Below are 1,561 nucleotides of genomic sequence, written 5' to 3' on the forward strand. Positions count from 1 at the left end.
TCACTGGGTGTGGAGAGTGAAGGAGCTAACAAGATGGAGATGGCGGGGGAGGCGAAGCCCGTGGCTGGCGGGGTGCCCAATGGGAGTTTCAGAGCAATGCATACACTTCCCTCAGGCTTCCTAGGCCAGGTTGGTCCCTCTGTGGGCTAAATCCTGCCCTGGACTCATTGTGAGGCAGCTGAGGGCAGCTGTGGTGGGGTGACTCCTTCATGCCTGGGAGGAAGGAGACGAATGACCTCCAGGCAGAGGCACTGTGGGGGAGGCCACAAAGGCCAGCAACCGGCTGCCAGGGATGAGGGACTGATGGCAGGCAGATGAGTGGGGATGAGAGAGGGACTGTGAGGGCTGGAATGTGGGGACGGCCAAGATAGCAGGGCTGGGGTCACATTCTGGAGCTGGGGCTCCACCATCCCAGACTAATACAGCCCAAGCTATGGTTGGGTACGTGTGGGAGCCTTCAGCCCAAGGTGGTGGGGTAAGGGGGCCTTTCACTGGCTCACAGACTCCTCTAGGGAGAGCTCAGCAGGCATGCCCATCCAATTGTGGGCACAGGTAGCTTCATATAGGAAAGCCCACCACTCTGAAAGGGCTCCCACTGCTAACAGAAAGAACCAGCCTTGCTCTCTTCGCTTGCCTGATGTCCCGCAGGGGCTCCCAGTGGTAACCTAGTCTAGGGGTAGGGGGTGATGGCTGTGGACAGGATCAGCTTCCCAAGGCAGAGGGCCAGACATGGAGGGTGGAGAGTGGGTCGGGGGTCAAATGGCACACTCGGGTCCACTTCTTGGCCGGCCCCACAGCCTATGAAAGGGACAAGGGTACTCCGGCGGCAGCCTCATAAAAACATGCCTTGATTTGCAGGTGTCATTTGCTGATGTGGCTGCTCCACTCTACTCTGTGGGAAAGGCAGCCTTTCCACCCCGGGAGGAACTGTCCAGGGTCGGGGAAAGGCACACCTCTGTTCCCTTAGTGGACTCCTCCAGGGAGGGAGTGGCAGTGCTTTCCCATCTCACAGAGCTGAGGAACAATGGGGCTGGGGCTGAACCTGCAAGGCAGCGGTACAGCCCCAAAGGAATCGCCTGATTCTCATCGCGGGATCTTAATATTTTCTTATGGGGTAGAATCCTCTTCTCTAATGATTTTTGAAAAAATAGTTTAGGAGTCTCAGTGGACTGATTTGGGGGCAGAGCAACTTAGGGGCAGGAGGGGAGTGAGGCCAGGAGGAATCGGGGGGCTTACCGCTCGGATGGCCAGCCACACTTGGAGGTAGCAGAGCACGATGATAGCCAGTGGAATGATGCAGCAGGTGACCATGAGGACAATCATGTAAGACTGCACCCCGGGGTACGAGCTGCCACTGAACACATCTGGGCCGCATGAAGTCTTCAGGCCGTGGGGCCAGTACCTGGAGAGAAGGGCCAGCAGCCAGTCCTGAGACAGGATAGGGTGACCCAGGACTCCCAATCCAGGCATGGTGCTGAGCGAGTGGGTTTTTTTTTCTTTTTTCTTTTATTTTTTTGAGATGGAGTCTCACTCTATCACTCAGGCTGGAGTGCAGTGGCGT

At 57.0% G+C, this 1,561-nt stretch overlaps 1 protein-coding gene across 1 annotated transcript in view; it reads right to left on the bottom strand.

Moving 5' to 3' along the window:
• The window catches only part of LOC105521649 (medium-wave-sensitive opsin 1-like), a 17,603-nt gene that overhangs the window by 2,285 nt on the left and 13,757 nt on the right, over positions 1-1,561 (bottom strand). The window contains exons 6-7 of the mRNA XM_011955920.1: positions 1,237-1,428; positions 730-798 (exon numbers count right to left, since the gene is read on the bottom strand). Of these exons, the coding sequence (XP_011811310.1) occupies positions 730-798; positions 1,237-1,428 (261 nt within the window). The remainder of the gene's footprint in view (positions 1-729; positions 799-1,236; positions 1,429-1,561) is intronic.

The sequence above is a fragment of the Colobus angolensis genome, unplaced genomic scaffold (genome assembly GCF_000951035.1).
Source record: "Colobus angolensis palliatus isolate OR3802 unplaced genomic scaffold, Cang.pa_1.0 Scaffold402, whole genome shotgun sequence".
NCBI classification, from domain to species: domain Eukaryota; kingdom Metazoa; phylum Chordata; class Mammalia; order Primates; family Cercopithecidae; genus Colobus; species Colobus angolensis.